General features: G+C 36.1%; 1 protein-coding gene across 1 annotated transcript in view; it reads left to right on the top strand.

The window, feature by feature from the left end:
• Positions 1-17,669, top strand: part of TBC1D12 (TBC1 domain family, member 12) — a 131,838-nt gene that overhangs the window by 95,398 nt on the left and 18,771 nt on the right. Inside the window, exons 5-9 of the mRNA XM_006831162.1 lie at positions 1,095-1,212; positions 2,932-3,038; positions 11,998-12,078; positions 15,813-15,901; positions 16,604-16,675. Coding sequence (XP_006831225.1) covers positions 1,095-1,212; positions 2,932-3,038; positions 11,998-12,078; positions 15,813-15,901; positions 16,604-16,675 — 467 coding nt within the window. The remainder of the gene's footprint in view (positions 1-1,094; positions 1,213-2,931; positions 3,039-11,997; positions 12,079-15,812; positions 15,902-16,603; positions 16,676-17,669) is intronic.

Consider the following 17,669-nt stretch of genomic DNA (forward strand, 5'->3'; position numbering starts at 1 on the left):
AGAGAGAGTATTTAAATATTTTGATATGCCCAATAAATCTTTATTCTCAACAATGACTTTTACTGTTTGATTACAGATAAAGATGATCCTAAAGACATAGAGATATCATGAAATTAGGAAATTAGAAGACCCCAAATTTCATCATGTTTGATACTCCTATCTGGATGTAACATTCTAAATAGGCTTACTGTTAGTTTATCTGTAAAATGTGGAGGCAAACAAATCATGCTATCAAGTTGATTCCAACTCATATAGGGTTTCCAAGACTGTAAATCTTTACAGAAACAGACAGCTTCATCTTCCTCCTGTGAAAGCAGGTAGACCATATTAGTGACTTTAAAGCTTTTCCTCACACATTTTTAAAAAAATCAGTGGGACCCTCTTTCAAAAAATATTACATAAAATCTGAATACATAAAGCAAATAAAGTGGATCTGTTTGCTTAGGCTCCTGCTGGCCCCTCAAAACAGTTCATGAGGCATGAGAACAGCTTGGCTCACTGACTTCTGAAGTCTCCATTGGTTCTCAAATTGTATAACTTTTGTTTTACAACTCATTTATTTCTCTATTTGAGGTACCTCTTGCTTCAAAATTGTTGTCTCTGATTCCTTTTGGAAATAGTGGTGTGTGTTGGGAATTTTCATTTCAATGTGATTGAAAAAGGAAACATATTAAAAAAGAGTTCACTGTATCAGTGCTGTTGATAAAATCATATTTTGTAAGAAAATTAATAAACCCCGTATATAAAAAAATGGTAGTAATTAATTGCTCATAATTCCTTATTTTTCACAATTACCTCAGGAAAAATTTCAGTTCATATATCAATTAAGTTAAATAGAAATATGTAACTATGATAATCTGCTTAAACAATTTTTCTGGCCTTTGTTCCATTTACTTTTGTTGCATAGGTGATGTTATCTTTAAATTATGTTACCCAAGTTTATTTATATTTTTCTCTCCCTCTCTTTTCTTTCCTTGTTGCTATTATCAGAATATTCTTTCAGAGAATGATCTTTTGTAGAAAAAGGGGAAGTAGAAAGGGATTTTGCTATATAGTTTGTTTCCATTGAAATAATTCTTACTTATTTAAAACAGAAATTAAAGAAGCACATAAAAGAAAAAAAATAATGAAAGAACGATTTAAGCAGGAAGAAAATATTGCCAGTGCAATGGTAGTTTGGATCAATGAGATTCTGCCCAACTGGGAAGCAATGTAAGTGAGCAGATTTTTCCTGAATTCCAGTTTACTTACAAAAAGGTCTCTGCTATCAACTCTGTGTTGGTATCACTTCATAGCGTGCAAGCTAGGCTTTGGCTGAGGCACACCATTAGCTAATGCTGGAATACTTCCACGTTTTATCCCTGTGGCATTGCCTTTTGAAGTCCTCAATCTCTAATACCTATTTCCTTTACTGACCATCCTCTGTGTCTCTCAAAATCTTACTTATTTTTTAAGATCCATCTAAAATTACTAGTTGATCCATGAAACTGAAAGTGTATTCATTTACCCTACTTAAGTGTAACATATCATCATTTATAAGATGTACTTCTATATAATAGCAGAATTTTGGAAAGAAAATGTTAAATTGAATATGTACATTGATTGTAAGAGACATTTATTGAATGTTAAACATTAAAATTATTTTTAAACGTTTTTCTAATAATCAAGGAAATATGATATATATGATCTTTCTATAAATATCCCACCATTCTTTGAGATTAATATAGCTCTTATCTTACTTTGCCTTCTATGCTTTGATACTATTTTTATACAGGCCTATCTTCTCTTAAAATTAGAGGGTAGGATGTATCTTCTGCAATGCCTAATATAGGGTACACAATGGGAATTTGTTGAATATTAGATATTTTATTAGGCTCTTTATGTAAACAATATCATTTGACTCTTACAACCATTATGAGGTATATATGTTTTACCCCCATTTATTTTACAGGGACGCTCAAGGTTAGAAAGGTTAAGTGATTTGTCCAAGGTTATACAGTTATTGGTAATCCTGGTGTGGCGCTGTAGGGTAAGCACTGGACCTTAAGTTTGGTTTGAACCTCTAGGTTGGTGGTTCAAACGTATCAGCTGCTCTTGAGAAACCCTATGCAGGGTTGTTGTGAGTCGGAACCGACTTATAGCACTTAGCAACTGCATACAGTTTAGTAAGTGGTTAAGTAAGATTTGAACTCAGGTTTGTCTGGCTCTAAAGCCACAATCTTAGCAGAATACACTGCCTCTCAAAGACTAGGGTCTTATTCACACAGATCCATATTGAATTGGCAGCACATTTTTATGTCCCTTTTATCCCTTTTTTTTTCTTTCATAATTGCCCGCATATTTCTGAGTCTTTCATTTTGTCCTTGGTAAAAGTGGCAACTAAAGAAGGCAGCTCTCTTTAAATTATTATTGTCCCATTTTGGAATACTATGTTTGTAAAGGAGCCTTGGTTCCTGGTGAATAGCCAGTTCTACTCTGTCTTACAAGGTTGCAGTGAGTTAGAATCTACCTGACTGCAGTGGGTTGGGTTTGGGTTTCTGTATTTGTAAAGGAGCACTGGTGGTGCCATGATTAAGTACACGGCTGCTAACCAAAAGAATTTCCAGTTCAAACCCACCTGCTCCGTTGTGGTAGAAAGACCTGGAGATCTACTCCTGAAAAAATTGCAGCCTAGGAAACCTTACGAGGCAGTTCTATTCTGTCCTGCAAGGTCACTATTGAGTCAGAATTGACTCAGTGGCACACAACAGTAGCGTCTATTTGTAGTTTTTGTTGCCCACAAGCATAAGCTCAAAGGGAAGAATCTATCACATACTGATGTTTGTAAAAATCATCCAGTCACTTGGCCATAGACTAGGTAAACCATCATGCAATTAGTATTTTTGATATAAAAAGTAACTTTCTCCTTTTTTTCTCCCCCTTTAATTCTAGGCGTAGTACAAGAAGAGTTCGAGAATTGTGGTGGCAGGGATTGCCCCCTAGTGTTCGTGGGAAAGTTTGGAGTCTAGCTGTAGGAAATGAACTAAATATCACTCCTGGTTTGTATTCTATGTTCAGTTACTCCCACATTTACAAATAGCCATCTCTAGAGTTACAAAGCAGATTAATAGGTTGGCCACGGAAAAAGGCATTCCCATATCTAACGTATTTTAAAATCATGTTTCATTTTCCTCCCTTTAAAACCTGATATGGTTTAGTAAGTATATTGCTATATTTCATCTTATATTAAAAAGGTTTGTGGTTTTTCTTTAAATTCATCACTATCAATAATATTCTTAATGTCTAAATATTAAGTTGTTCTTGTTGGTAGCTGCCATTGAGTTAGCCCCCAACTCATACTAATATCATGTTTCAGTGTAGGTAATTTGGAAAACTTTTGGAAATTCTAGGTAGCAGTAGATGAGTACGTATATATGAGAAGAAATGAAATCGTCTACTTAAAGAAAAGCTTCCCCTTTCCCCCACCTCAGAAAGCATAAACATTGAGAGAAGGCTGGAAATAAATTTTCCTACTTCTGTACTCAAACCAATCCTTTTGGATTTTTTCTTTTCTTTTTTTTTTTAATGAAAACATTAAAGTTTCATTAAAGTATAAAATCAGAAAAAGAAGAAAGAAGACTCTCAAGGAACTGTTGTCTCATTTTCTTAAATTTATTAAAACCTTGAAGGAGAGGATTAAAACGTAGAATAGTTTAGGTGGATTTTTTAAAAAAACGTTTTATTGTGAATTATGTGATAGCTTACATGGGAGAACATTAGCTTTACATTCATCTCATCGTATGGTATATTGTTTCGTTGCCATGGTTACAATCCCCTCCCTACATCATCAACCAACCAAAGGGTATACCCTGCAAGCCTGCCCCCCAGTGGTCAACACACAGTCGCTCTCTCTCCCTGGGTCTAGAGTCCCTGGCCGTTCCATCTCTCCACGTCGTCGTCTCTGCCTCTATCTCTGGCGTCACTGCTTCTCTGGGTAGGGTCTTGCACTCCGCTCTTGTCCCTTGATGATTCCAGGGACCTCTGCTCCTGGTAATCACTCCCCTCCTTTTGCTGCAAAATGTCCACCTTTACATTTCCAACCCTCTCAGTCAGTCCTGATAACAATTATTCAACATTGTACCACAAGGAACCTATCCCCATTTCCTTTCATTAGCCCCGCCCAGACAGATTGGATACTGAGTGTGGAGATTCTACCTTCATCCGTGCTCTTGGGATCTAGGCTCCCTCTTGAAAGCTTGTAAACTAGTTACTTCTTGCCTTTGTAGCCCCCCCTCCCACCCATTTTGGGTAGCCGATGTCCAAGTTGCCCATCCCTGTCTACTCTGTGTATGGAGGGAATGGGAATGATCCTTGCTATAAAGATCTGTTCCCTCTTTTGAGCTACTGCATCCATGGGTAAAGGTCAAGTTCATCAAATTGTATCACATTACTCTTTTTTTCCCTCTTCTTTCTTTTAGTTGAGTAGGTAGATTTTTTTTTTTAATTAGATAAAATTAAGATAATATTTGATACAGTATAATACAAAATAGGGAATAAAAGGTGTAAAGGTCTAAGTGATAATGATAATGCTGAATATTGGCACCATACGCAGCCTTAGGGAATCTAGTATAATAATGGAAACAAGACATTGTTCCTGTTTTAAAGTATTTATCTGCATATTTATTGAAAGAAAAAATTCAAGCAGTGGTAAAGTGCAAGCTCTTCCCCTTTCCTACCCAAAGTCCCACTCTCGATTCTGCTATAGAGGTTATTGTTGTTAGGTGCCATCAAGTCTGTTCTGACTCATTGTAACCTTATGCACAACAGAACAAAACACTGTCCAGTCCTATGACATCCTCACAATTGTTGTTAAGCCTGACCCTATTGCTGCTACCACTGTGCTAATCCATCATGTTTGGGGTCTTCCTTTGTTTCCCTAACCTTCCACTTTACCAAGCATGATGTCCTTCTCCAGGGACTGGTCTCTTCCTGACAGTATGTCTGAAGTATGAAAGACTAAATCTGGCCATCTTGGCTTTCAAGGAGCATTCTTGTACTTCTTTCAATGCAGATTTGTTTGTTCTTCTAGCAATCCAAGGTACCTTTAATATTCTTCTCCAACTCACTTCTTCTATGGTCTTCCTTATTCACTGTCCAATTTTCACATGCATATGAGGTTACTGGAAATACCATGTCTTGGGTCAGGTGCACTTTAGTCCTCAAACTTACATCTTTACTCTTGAACACTTTAAATAGGTCTTTTGCAAGCGGATATGCCTAATGCAGTATGTTGTTTGATTTCTTGATTGTGCTTCCATAAGTGTTGACATTGGATCCATGCAAAATGAAGTCTTTGACAACTTCAATCTTTTCTTCATTTATCATGATGTTCTTTATTCCTCCAGTGGTGAGGATTTTTGTTTTCTTTACGTTGAGGTGCAACCCATACCAAAGGCTGTGGTCTTTGATGTTCATCAGTAAGTATTTTAAGTCCACTTAGTTTTTAGCAAGCAAGGCTGTATTATCTGCATACCACAGCACAGGTTGTAAATGAGCCTTTCTCCAATGCTGATACCACGTTCTTCTTCATATAATCCAGTTTTTTGAGTTATTTGCTCTGCATACAGATTGAATAAGTATGGTGAAAGAATACCACCCTGGTGTACACCTTTCCTGATTTTAAATCAGTCAGTGCCCCCTTGTTCTGTTCGAACTACTGCCTGCTATGTACAAGTTCATCATGAACACAATTAAGTGTTTGGGAATACTCAATTCTCTGCAGTGTGGCCCATACCTTGTCACGATCCACATAGTCAAAGAGCCTTTGCATAGTCAATAAAGCATAGGTAAACATCTTTTTAGTATTCTCTGCTTTCAGCCAAAATTCTTCTGTTATCTGCAATGATAATTCTTGTTCCACATCCTCATCTGAATCTGGCTTGAACCTGTCAATGTAATGTTACAGCCATTTTTTGAATTACCTCGAATAAAAATTTGCTTGCATGTGATATTGTCAAATGATTTCCGTTGAGTCACCTCTTTTTGGGATGGGCACAAATATGGATCTCTTCTAATCAGTTGGCCAGGTAGCTGTCTTCCAAATTTCTTGGCATAATTGAGTGAATGCCTCCTGTGCTGCTTCAGTTTGTCGAAAGATTTCTATTTGTATTCCATCAGTTCCCAGAGCCATGTTCTTTCCCAAGGTGTTCAGTGACATTGGCTCTTGATCATATGCTACCTCTTGAAATGGTTGAACATTGACCATTTATTTTTGGTACAGTGACTCTGTGTATTCCTTCCATCTTCTTTTGATGCTTTCTCCATCATTCAATATTTTGCACTATCATTCAGTATTGAAAGTCGAGGCAAGTTTCGGCTTCTCTTCTGACATCCATTTTGTTTTTTTCTTTACTTATTGACTTCTCAATGACCTTTTGCTTTCTTTCTGTATGATGTTCTTGATGTCATCCCACAACTCTTCTGGTTTTCGGTCATTAGTGTCTAATGCATCAAATCTGTTCTTGAGATGACCTCTAAATTCAGGTGGGATCTGTTCAAGGTTATACTTTGGCTCTGGTGGACTTGTTTTACTTTTCTTCAGCTTCAGCCTAAACTTGCATTTGATCAACTGAGGATCTGTTCCACAGTCTTTTCTGGCCTTGTTTTGGTGTTGATAGCAGCTTTTTCACCATCTCTTTCTACAGATGTAGTCTGTTTGGTTTCTGTGTATTCTATCCAGTGAGGTCCATGTGTAATCGTCTTTTATGTTGTTTGAAAAAAGGTATTTGCAATGAAGAAGTCATTGGTCTTGCAAAATTCTGTCGTGTGATCTCCAGAATCATTTCTATCACCACGGCCTTATTTACAATGACTGAACCTTCTTCTGTTTCAGCTTTCACATTCCAAACCCCAGTAATTATCAGTACATCTTGATTGCATGTTTGATCAATTTCAGATTGAAGAAGTTGGTAGAATTCTTCAATTTAATCATCACTAGTTTTAGTGGTTGGTGCATAAATTTGATTAGTGGTATTAACTGCTCTTCCTTGTTTTTGTCAAGTGCCATCGAGTCAACTTTGACTTACAGCGACCATGTATAGGGTTGCCTTGGAGTGGTTGGTGAGTTTGAATTACCTACCTTGAAGTTCAAACGAGGTCGAGTGCTTATCCTTTGGCTCCACACCAGGACTCTGGTCGTCCTTGTGGGTGTATGGATATTGTCCTTTTAACAGACAGCATTATATTTCAAGATGGATCTTGAAATGTTCTTTTTGCCCAGTCCATTTCAGCTCACTAATGCCTACAATATCGATGTTTATACATTCCATTTTTATTTTCGACAACTTCCAATTTTTCTAGATTCATGCCTTGCACATTCCATATTCCAATTATTAATGGATGTTTGTTGCTGTTTCTCCTCATTTTGAGTTGTGCCCCATCAGCAAATGAAGGGCCTGAAAGCTTTACTCTGTTTGTGTAACAGTCAACTCCACTTTGAGAGGCAGCTCTTCCGCAGTCATTTTGAGGGCCTTCCAACCTGAGGGGCTCATCTTTCAGCACTGTATTCTGGCGCTCTTCATCATTTTTCAAAATTCAGTATTCTGGTGCTACCTGAAAGTATTTCATTGCTATTCATAGTGTTTTCCATGGCTAAACAGTGGAACTAGTCCACCTCTCCTTCTTCTGAGTCTTAGTCTGGAAGCTGGGCTAAAACCTGTCTACCATGAGTGACACTGCAGGTATTTAAAGTACTGGTGGCATGCTTCCAGCATCACAGCAACACGCAAGCCACCATGGTGCAAAAAAACTGACAGACAAGTGCCTGTAGGTATTTTTAGTAAATTGGCAGATATTCCTCCAGACCTCTTGCTAGGCACATGAAAAGTGTACAACTATACATGATAAGTTTTTGGGGTTTTTTAACCCCAGAGAGAAAAATTTGTATTATAATATTATTCTGAAACTTGTTTCTTTCATGTTATTATCTTGGACATCCCTCCATGTCAATATACAGAATTCTACTTTATATGAATTATAGCTGTGTTATATTTCACTATAATGTATTGAATTATTTTCCAAGTGATAGATCAAAGACAAATATGTTAAAATAACATAAATGTGTCTTTTCTCACACCTTGAATTAAAAGAGATTAAAATGAAAGAGAATTACCCATAAAGGATTGAAAATAATTTGGAAATATTTATCAAAAACCTCAAAAGACATTATCCTTGACATATTAATCCAATTCTAAGAATTTATTTTAAGGACACATCAGGATTGGGAAGCTTTTCTACAAGGATGTTCACTGTAGCGTTCAGTTAGCATTAAAAGTAATTGGACAGAATTATAGCAAAAATCTAAATGTCTATTTTTACTCTTAAAAGTAATTTTACCTTTGTCTTAGAATGATTATATAATTTTAAACACCTAGCTTTCATAAATAATTGTATAATGAGCATGTATATTAACAAGAATTTCATTTAAGTTTTAAAAGTAGACTCTAAAGGAAGAATTAAGAGTTTGAATTTAACTTAGAAAAGATTTGATTCTTCATGATGTAACTGTTCTCTTTGAATATTAAGAAAAGGTTTATATTTGTCTTCAGTTGTTAGAACAGATTAAAAAGAAGTGTTTTTACATTTTATTCAGAGATTTCAATTAGATTTTGTAAAGCCTTCATATCAAGGATTGTTGAATGTAATGAAATTGTTTATAGACTAATGATCTAGTGTTAGGTCAGATGTCATAGATTATGGGCACAGTCCTCCACAAAACTATCCTCACTTCAAATACCAGATACAAATTTGAGGTTTCAAGATCACCTACATTTCTAGCCAACTGGCTAAAATATTTGGGGGTTCCCAATGTATGGGTTGTTATGGGTCGGAATCGACTCGACGGCACTTAACAACAACAGCATATCCCCTCAAGTTACCAGCTACAAGCTCAGAGCTTCCAAGAATACTTCACTTTTGAGCAACTGGCTAAAAACTCAGTGGTTTCCAATACCCTCTCAGGTTCAGTAGTTTGTTAGAATAACTCTTGGAAATCAAGAAAGCATTATATTTATGAATATAGCTTTATTATGGATAAAAAGGTTACCAATTAGGACGAGTCAAAAAAAGAGACACATAACAGGAGGTCTGGGAGGGTCCTAAACTCAAAAGTTTCACATCTTCTCCCTGTGGAGTCAGGACATACCACTCACTGGCAAACTGATGTATGGTCAATCAGGGAAGCTCATCCAGGCTTTTGTGTACAGAGTTTTCATTGGAATTTCATTACATAGACGTGATTAATTGAATCCTTAGCATGTGATTGAATTCAGTGTCTAGCCTTCCTCTCCTCCCATGATAATGTGTGATAGAGGGTTCTCAGGTGTCTAGCACACACCCTGACTCACCTTATTAGCATGAACCATCAGGTGTGGTTTGGAGGCCCTGGAAGGCTAACAAAGACATCTCAGTCATTCAGGACATTCCAAGGAATTATTTGGGAATACAATAGGTACTCATTCCTCCCGGTTTCATTAGTGATGGGAAGGATATTAAATTTTGAACCAAGTAGAATTATTTTTTCATAAGCCTGTTTATTTTTAAATGATTGTAGTAATTTGATTTTTATCCGTATTTGTCTTAATCATAAAATTTATAGTCCCTAGAGAATAGTAACTAAGATTAAGGTCTCTTTTGCTGTTCTTAGGTGCCTTTGTGTTGGTGCTGACTCATAGTAACCCTTTGTAGGGTTTCCGGAGGCTTTACATCTTTGCTGGAGTAGAAAGCCTCATCTTTCTCCCTTACGGTCTAGAATAACTTGTAGAATTTTAAGGTCTTTAAAGTCAGACAAATGCAGTTCAAATTTTGTTTCCATTATATATTAGGTTTGTGACCTTGGGCAAATTACCTAACATCTAGAATTTATTCATCTGTAAAATAGGGGTAGTACTATTAGTCACCTCAAAGAATTGTTCTAACTGTTGTTAGTGTTAATATAAAATTACAGTGAAAGTGAAATTGCTGTGTGTGTGTGTAATATCATTATCAGAATATCAGAAAGTGAAACATGCATCAAAATCAAAGTACTCTCTGTTCAAGTGCAAGGTACCATCTGCTCTCCCTTTGTGGATGCAAAATAAATAAATATGGCACAAGGGGCCAAGCGTGGATTTGAATTTAGATGCAGTTCACAGATAAGCATTGCATATCTTCTCTGTAAACATTTCCTTTGATATTTTCGAATGCAACATTTTTACAACATTTTTATTATTGGATCAATTTTGTGGCTTCCAAAAATGGCACATTTGTCTGGTGAGCCTTTCTTCTTCCAGAGCAGTTGTGAAGTTTAGGTGGAATAGTGAAGTTGGACCTGACTTGGAACTAGTTTGAAACCAGAACATGCAGTTTTCAATTTGATACCTCAGAACCCCAAAATAATTACGTATCTAAAATTTTAAATTGGATCTGCCTCTTCGAAATCATTGATGAGGTTGTGTACAAATAATAGAAATTTTAAATTTGATTTTTTTTTCCTTAAAAATTTTTCTCTTATGGAAGAGAGAAGATATCAGAATAATAAGAGTCTAAAATATATGAGTCAGCTATTTTATTGATCTGTTTTCTGGCAATATATGGAATATTTATTACAGTACTGTCATACATTGGAATACTGTGCAGTTGTTTTAAAAAACTAAAGCAGATCTCTACCTTCCATCATGGAACAGCCTCTAAAATCATAAAACAAGATACAAATCAGTGCATGTTTTATGTTACTGCTGTGCTTTTTATAAAGACAGATTTGTTTGTACATGTGTACTTTCATCTTGAAAGGGTCCATGAAATTTCTAGGACCCATAGTTGTGTTTAAAGAAAGAAGTGAGAAGGCAATTTATTTTTTAACTCTATTTTATACTGTCTGACTTTTTAAAAACCATGTTTATCTTTAAAAATAAATTAATTTAAAACAAGATTTAATCAAAGCAAAAAATATAAACGTTGGTGTTTGGGCAAGAAATCTTTTTTGCTTTTCTTTCGTCATTAAGTTTTTAAAATTTTATATAATTAACGAAGATTAGAAAGTAGAGATGATTAAAATTTAATAATTAAAAATGTTTTTCTTCTGCTAACTGGTTTTAATGAGATAGTGATAGTCTTAAAAAAAAAAAAAGGGCCATTTAAATTAGAAATAGGGGTAGAGATTTTTGTATTTGACCCTTTGGCCAAATCTGTGGGAAATAAGGTAGCTTTAGATGGCAACATAACCAGTTTCGGGAGAAAAAGAAAGCAAGAGCTAGCACTTAACAAGTGTCTATAAGGTGTCAGTCTATAAGGTGCAGGAACTTGCATAAATTATTTTATTAAGTTATTAGTAACCCCATGAAGCAGATGCTAATGTTCTCCAGTTTACAGATGGAGAAAGCTAAGTTCCAGAGTGCTTAAGTAACTTTCCTAAAGTTCCACAGTTACCAAGTAAATTGGAGCAGGAATTGTAAGCCAGATCTCAATGACCCCAAAAGTCATGTTTGTGCTGTTCCACATGATGTTCCTTTAGCGGAAGCATCTTTTCCATCTTGTTCCTAGGAGTGTCTTCAAAAAGTTTGTGGAAAATGTAATGGAATATTTCCACAAACTCTTTGAAGCCCCTTCATATTGCCAATATTTAGATGACAACAAAAAAAGTATTTCTGGATCTTTCTGGCTGTATAGTGAATAGTTTTGGTAAAACAGGTATTTAAATTTGCCACATTTTTAATATCTGCTGCATTAGGGATGTTGTTGTTGTTGGTAAGTGTTGTCAAGTCAGTTTTGATTCACAGTGACCCTGTTTAGAGTTCCTGAGGAGCAGCTGGTAGGTTTGAACTACCAGCCTTACGGTTAGCAGTCCAGTGCTGATCCTACAGCGCCACACCAGGACTCTGCATTAGGGATACATGACCTTTAATAGGTAGAATGAAGAGCTAATATTTAAACATATGAATACATTTCTATTTATGAATTTTTGTCTTTATTTTTTTTTTCCAGAACTTTATGAAATCTTCCTCTCAAGAGCAAAGGAACGATGGAAAAGTTTCAGTGAAACAAGTTCAGAAAATGATACAGAAGGTGTGATTAAAAAAAAAAAAAGAATTTCAGGATAAAAATTCAGCTTCTGAAGATTAAATAGCCATGTGTCAGAAACTGTAGCAATTGCTTTACATGTATTAGTCTCATTTAATCTTAATAACCATAGTAGATTGTTACTGTTAAATGCCACCGAGTCGATTCCAACTCATAGCTACCCTGTATAGGGTTTCCAGGCTAGTGAGTTTGATCTGCCAACCTTGTGGTTATTAAAATTCTTACTTAAAATTTTCCTTTTATATAATATTATACTGAATTGTATAAAAGGAAACTATGGCTCAGAGTGGTTAAATCATCTATAAGCAGTGAATCTGTATTATAAATCCAGGTTTTTAGACTCCTGAGCCTAGGATTTTAGTCACAACAGTAAGGCTAATGGGAAGAGGTACTTTTAAGCTAAACGTTTAATCTAAAGACAGATGGTCTTCATGCCCTATCTGAGACTTCCTGTCTCCAACCTCATTGAACTACCAAAACACTGCCCTATCCTGTGCCATTTTTACCCATTGCTCTTGCCACTGTGTCAATCTCTCTTTGAGGAGAGAGTTGGTTTCCTCTTTTTCACTGTCCATCAACTTTACTAAGCTTGGTGTCCTTCTCTGAGGACTGATTCCTACTGATAATATGTCCAAAGTATGAGAGACAAAGTCTTGCCAGCCTGACTTCTAAGGAGCATTCTGGGTGCACTTCTTCCAACAATAGATTTGTTTGTGCTTCTGGAAACCTATAGTACTTTTTACTGTTCTTGTCCAATATCATAACTGAAATGCATTGTTATTGTTGTTAGATACCGTCAAGTTGGCTCAAACCTATGTACAACAGAGTGAAACGCTGCTGTTCTGCACCATCCTCACAGTGGTTCCTGTGTTAGAGCCCATTGTTACAATCATTGTGTCAGTCCATCTTGTTAAAGGTCTTCCTCTTTTTTCATTGACCCTCTACTTTACCAAGCATGATGTCCTTTTCCGGGGACTGGTCACCTGTCCAAAGGAGGTGAAATGACGTCTTACCATCCTCACTTCTAAGAACCATTCTAACTGTACTTATTCCAACACAGATTTGTTAGTTCTAGCACTCCGTGTATATTCAATATTCTTTACCAACACCATAATTCAAATGAATGGATTCTTCATTGGTCTTCCTTACTCATTTTCCAACTTTTGCATACATATGAGGTGGCTAAAAATACCATGGCTTGGGTCAGGTGCACCTTAGTCCTCAAGATGACACCTTTACTTTTTTTTTTTTTTTTTTTGACAGAAGAAAAAGTGCATTTTAAGTTTGCCCGATTCTGCTCGTGACGACGCCATTTTCTGCCTGTGACATCATGGGGAGCCACTGTGCGGCGACATCATGAATACGTGATGTCATGGAGGGACTGGATTTTGGGGTTTCTCACCAGTTTGGGTTCCCAGAGCGGGGTCTCGGTTTTCTGTTCCTTTTGGAGTCGGGAGTGGGCGCCGCGAAGCCTGGCTGTTTTCCAGTTTCAGCAATGAAAGCACTACAGCCAGACCTGCTCTTCTTCCCGCAAAATGCGACACCTTTACTTTTTAATGGTCTTTTACTGCAGATTGCCCCGTACAATACGTCTTTTGATTTCATGACTGCTGCTGTCATGGGTTGTGGATCCAAATAAAATGAAATCCGGGTGTTGATGGTGGATCCAAGTAAAATTAAATACTTTGCAGCTTCAATGTTTTCTCTGTTTACTATGATATTACTTATATTGGGCCAATTGTGAGGACTAACCCATATTGAGAACTACTGGTGTGGCGCTATAGGATTAGCACTGGTCTGTGGAACCACAAGGTCAGCAGTTCAAACCCACCAGCTGCTCCTTCACAACAACAACAACAACAACAACCCATATTGAAGGTTATATAGTCTTTTGATTTTCATCAGTAAGTACTTTAAGTCCTCTTCACTTTCAACAGGCAAGGTTGTGTTGTATTCATATGACCAGCTTTAAATGAGTCTTCTTCCAATCCTGATGTTGGGTTCTTCATATAGGTCATCCTCTTGGATTTTTGCTCAACATCAGATTGAATAAGTATGGTGAAAGCAGATAACCCTGATATACACCTTTTATAACTTTAAACTATGCAGTATTCTTTTCTTCTATTCAAATTACTTCCTCTTGGTCTATGTACAGGTTCCATATGAGCACAATGAAGCGTTTTGAAATTCTCATTCTTTACAATGCTAACCATAATTTGTTATAATTGACACAGTCTAATGTCTCATTGTGTAGTCAATGAAATACATGTAAATATCTTTCTGATATTCTCTGTTTTCAGGCAAAATCATCAAATATTAGCAACGGTATCCTGTACTCCACAACCTCTTCTGAATTCAACGTGAATTCTGGTTGTTCTCTGTTTCTGTACTGCTGCAGAATTTAGCAGATAATTTGCTAAATTATCTTTAGCAAAAATTTTACATGTATGTGCTATTAATGATACTGTGTGATAATGCCGCATTCTGTTCGGTCAGCTTCCTTTGAAATGAGCATGAATATGGATCTCTTGCAGACAGTTGGCCAGACTTCCAAATTTCTTGGTAGTTGTTGGTGGTTATGTGCCGTGGAGTCAGTTCTGACTCATAGCAACCCTGTACAGGGTTTCCAAGGCTATAAGTCTTTACGGAAGCAGAAAGCTTCATCTTTCTCTTGCAGAACAGCTGGTAGTTTGGAACTGCTGACCTTGTGGTTCACAGCCCGATTCATAACCACTATACTACCAGAGCACCAAATTTCTTGGTATAGGCTAATAAATGCTGTCAACACTGCATCAGTTCATTGAAACATTTTCATTGGTTTTGTCAATTCCTGGAGCCTTGTTGTTGTTTGTTTTTGTTTTTTGCAGTGCCTTCAGTGCAACTTATACTTCTTCCTTCATTACCATCAGTTCTTGATCACATGCTACCTCCTGAAATAGTTGAACACCCACCAAATCTTTTTGGTACAGCAACTCTGTGTATTTCTAACATCTTCTTTTCAATACTTCTTGTGTTGTTCAATATTTTGTTGATAGAATCCTTCCGTATGCCAATTTGAGACATGAATTCTATTTTTTAGTTCTTTCAGCTTGAGAAATGCTGAGCATGTTCTTCCCTTTTTGTTTTATAATTCCAGATCTTTGCACATTTCATTATTATACTTTGTCTTCTCAATCCGCACTCAGAAATCTTTCATTTAGCTCTTCATAATTTCTTCCTTTCACTTTAGCTTCTCTAGATTCTAAAACAGGTTTCAGAGTGTCTTCTAATATTCATTTTGACCTTTTTTTTTACTTTTTTCTATTTTCTTTAACTTATTTGTAATAGTTAATTTTTTTCTAACTTTTTATTGTGAATTGAGTGAAAGTGTACAGAGCAGATCATTAGTTTTACATTCAGCAGATCATACACTTCGTTTTATCTCAACGATTATAATCCCCTCAGTATAACATCACTTAGTGCTTTGTGTCTTGTTTCCATTTCTCCTTTCTGAAGCAATAATCCTTCACCGTTTAACTTTCAGATAAGTGTATAGATACTTTCTTCATATAAAAAGCTCTAATTTTCACAAAAGCTATGTGACATTTCTTGAAATTTCCTGATTATCCAGCTTTTAACTTTCATTAAGTAACAATATGCTATGTGATTATTCTGTGTTTACATGATTGAACTTGTTACAGACAAGTAATCATTTTATATTGTCTACTTGGCAAATGCAGGTGTACCTGTTGCTGATAGGGAGGCCAGTCTAGAGTTAATTAAGCTGGACATATCTCGTACTTTTCCATCTCTCTACATCTTTCAGAAGGTAAGGGTTTATTACCAATTTGTAACTGTTCCATTTTAAATCTTTTAATACACAAGGAAACAAATTCTCAAAATGCATACCTATAATTAAATTTTAAAAAGACAAAGGTATAAAAATAAGGGACCTTTTCATAAAAAGTGATGCTAGTCAGAAAAAGCTAAAGGAATTTCTATTATTTTATTGCACTGATCTTGCAGTTGACATAGCAATTCCAGGATCCAACTTATAGTGACCCTATGTAGGGTTTCCAAGGAGCAACTGATGGATTTGAACAGCCAACCTTGGGATTAGCAGTCAGTGCTTATCCTGCAGTGCCAGCAGGACACAATTTAGTGTACCTTGATGGTGTTCTTTAGCTGAAATTCCAGTATATGAATTAAATAGTTTGTTAGTCATATGCATATTGCTAGACCTAAATGTCCTAAAAATTGTGCACATATAATGTAGATTGTATCCATCAAGTAAGTTTGTTTGTCTTTTTTTGTTGTTGTTCGGGGTCAAATAAATAATTTTAAATAATACATTAAAAAACAATAATACTTTAGATAACATTTCAATAGATTGTGTAATAACAATTGCTTATTATGCTAGCTGAAACAAGTAGTCATTTAGGAAATGTTAGAGCTTATTTGAGAATTGTTATGCTATGTGAGAATTACAATGATTATTTTACAGTTTCAAATATCATTTTTCTTTTCTAAGGGTGGCCCATATCATGATGTCTTACATAGTATCTTAGGGGCATATACATGCTACAGACCTGATGTTGGTTATGTAAGTATATGTTTCAATATGTTTTTTTCCTTAAACATAAATATTTTATCTGTACTTATATCAAAGTATAATCATATTATATTATTTCCCAAGTGTCTGAATCTTTATTCTTGAGTCTATTAGTTTACTCAGAGAACAATCTTCTAGTCTCTTGCCAGAGGCTTATAAGATTGTTGTTCAGTTCTGTTGAGTCGGTGATGACTTACAGCAACCCTGTGCATAACAAAACTAAACACTGCCAGTCCTGCACCATCCTCACTATCATTGTTACACTTGAGCCCATTGCTCCTGCCACTGTGCCAGTTCATCTTGTTGGGGTTCCTTCTCTATTTCTCTGACCCTGCACTTTACCAAGAATGATGTCCTTATCCAGCAACAGGCCTCTCCTGATAAAATGTCTAAGCATAAGAGATAAAGTCTTGCTACCTGACTTCTAAGGAGCATTCTGCCTGTACTTCTTCCAACACTGATTTTTTTGTTCTTCTGGCAGTCCTTGGAACTTTTAATATTCTTCTCTAGCTCCATAACTCAAATGCATCAATTCTTCTCTGGTCTTCCGTATTCACTGTCCAATTTCTACATGCATATGAAGCTATGGAACGTACCATGGCTTGGGTCAGGCGTACCATAGTCCTCAAACTGGCATCTTTGCTCTTGAACACTTTAAAGAGGTCTTTAGCAGCAGATTTGCCTTATGCAATATGTCATCTCATATCTTGACTACAGCTTCCATGAGTGTTAAGATGGATACAAGCAAAACGAAGTCTTTGACAACCTCAACCTTTTCTTCATTTATCATGATGTTATTTTATTAGTTCAGTGGTGAGGATTTTTGTTTTCTTTACATTGAATACAAACCATGCCACCACTCGTCTGTCAGTTTGACGTACTGTTGGTGGCTTTTGAGTTGCTGTGATTCTGAAAGCTATGCCACCAGTATTTTAAATACCAGCAGGGTTACCCATGGTGGACAGGTTTCAGATGAGCTTCCAGA

The sequence above is a fragment of the Chrysochloris asiatica genome, unplaced genomic scaffold (assembly GCF_000296735.1).
Source record: "Chrysochloris asiatica unplaced genomic scaffold, ChrAsi1.0 scaffold00003, whole genome shotgun sequence".
NCBI classification, from domain to species: Eukaryota; Metazoa; Chordata; class Mammalia; order Afrosoricida; family Chrysochloridae; genus Chrysochloris; species Chrysochloris asiatica.